Source organism: Equus quagga, chromosome 14, assembly GCF_021613505.1.
Source record: "Equus quagga isolate Etosha38 chromosome 14, UCLA_HA_Equagga_1.0, whole genome shotgun sequence".
In the NCBI taxonomy this organism is placed as follows: domain Eukaryota; kingdom Metazoa; phylum Chordata; class Mammalia; order Perissodactyla; family Equidae; genus Equus; species Equus quagga.
The window spans coordinates 96,551,148-96,552,411 of NC_060280.1; the positions used below are offsets into that span (position 1 = coordinate 96,551,148).

Here is a 1,264-nt window from a genome sequence, read left to right on the forward strand (position 1 = left end):
AGGCCCCGCCCCTAGTGGCTGGAGCCCCGCCCCTCACCCTGGGCCCCGCCCTCAGGCCTAATTTCCTGTACTCTAGGCCCCGCCCCCAGTGCCCGGAGCCCCGCCCCTTACCGGAGGCCCCGCCCCCAGGGCGGCGCCGGATAGGGACTGCCTTTGACGTGCGCGTGTCCCCCCACCCTCTAGAGCGCCGGCTGTGACGGTTTGCTGGGCTCGGACGCCCGCGAGGACCACTGCGGCCGCTGCGGCGGCGCCAACGACTCGTGCCTCTTCGTGCAGCGCGTGTTCCGCGACGCCGGTGACCGCCCGCCCCGTCCTCCCCGCTCGCCCAGCGCGAGCCCTTTAACCAGCCGCGGACCCGGAAGCCAAGGCCCGTTCTGATTGGGCAGTGTGCGGCCCGGCCCCCTCTCGCTCCTCATTCTGATTGGCCATTGCAAGATTGTCCCGCCCTCCCCAGAGCAGATGGGGTTTTAACCCTTTCGCTGCTGCACTTAAGCGATAATAATAACCCCAAACGCTGGTGGAGCGTTTTCGGTGTGCCAGGACCCACAGTAGCTCTTTTAATCCTCAAGTCGTCCCTCAAAGACACCCCACCCGCACCCCAATACCGTCCTGTCCTCCCGCCCAGGTACCTTCGCCGGGTACTGGAACGTGACGGTGATCCCCGAGGGCGCCAGGCACATCCGCGCTGCCCACCGGAGCCGCAACCACCTGGGTATCACAGGGTCCGAGGGGGGAGGCACCACAGGGAGACTGAGGCCCGGGGACTCCAGGGTTGGGGCGTTGGGGGGCTGGCGGCCGTCCCTGGGAGCCCGGCTGACCTTTCCCTTGCAGCGCTGATGGGGGGCGACGGGCGCTACGTGCTCAACGGGAACTGGGCGGTCAGCCCGCCCGGGACCTACGAGGCGGCGGGCACCCGCGTGGTCTACACCCGGGCTGCAGGGCCGGAGGAGACGCTTCACGCGGCAGGGCCCACCTCCCAAGACCTCCTCCTGCAGGTGCGGGCGGCCTCTGAGGGGCGCCTGGGCGCAGAAGGGGGCGGTTTAAAGGATCTGGGGGGAGGCAGGGGTCAGAGGAGGGAGGCTGGGGACAGAAGGTCAGAGGGGGGAGGCTGGGGAAAGAGAGTTGGGGGGGGCTGGGGACAGATGGTCTGATGGAGGAGGCTGGGGACAGAGTCAGAGGAGGGAGGCTGGGGACAGAGAGTCAGAGTGGGGAGGCTGGGGGCAGAGGGTCAGAGGGAGGAGGCTGGGGGCAGAGGGTCAGAGGG

At 69.1% G+C, this 1,264-nt stretch overlaps 1 protein-coding gene across 8 annotated transcripts in view; it reads left to right on the plus strand.

Moving 5' to 3' along the window:
• The window catches only part of ADAMTSL5 (ADAMTS like 5), a 9,932-nt gene that overhangs the window by 4,407 nt on the left and 4,261 nt on the right, over positions 1–1,264 (plus strand). For all 8 annotated transcript variants that reach the window (XM_046685974.1, XM_046685972.1, XM_046685975.1 and 5 more), the window contains 3 exons: positions 184–295; positions 626–712; positions 832–995. In XM_046685974.1, the coding sequence (XP_046541930.1) occupies positions 184–295; positions 626–712; positions 832–995 (363 nt within the window). The remainder of the gene's footprint in view (positions 1–183; positions 296–625; positions 713–831; positions 996–1,264) is intronic.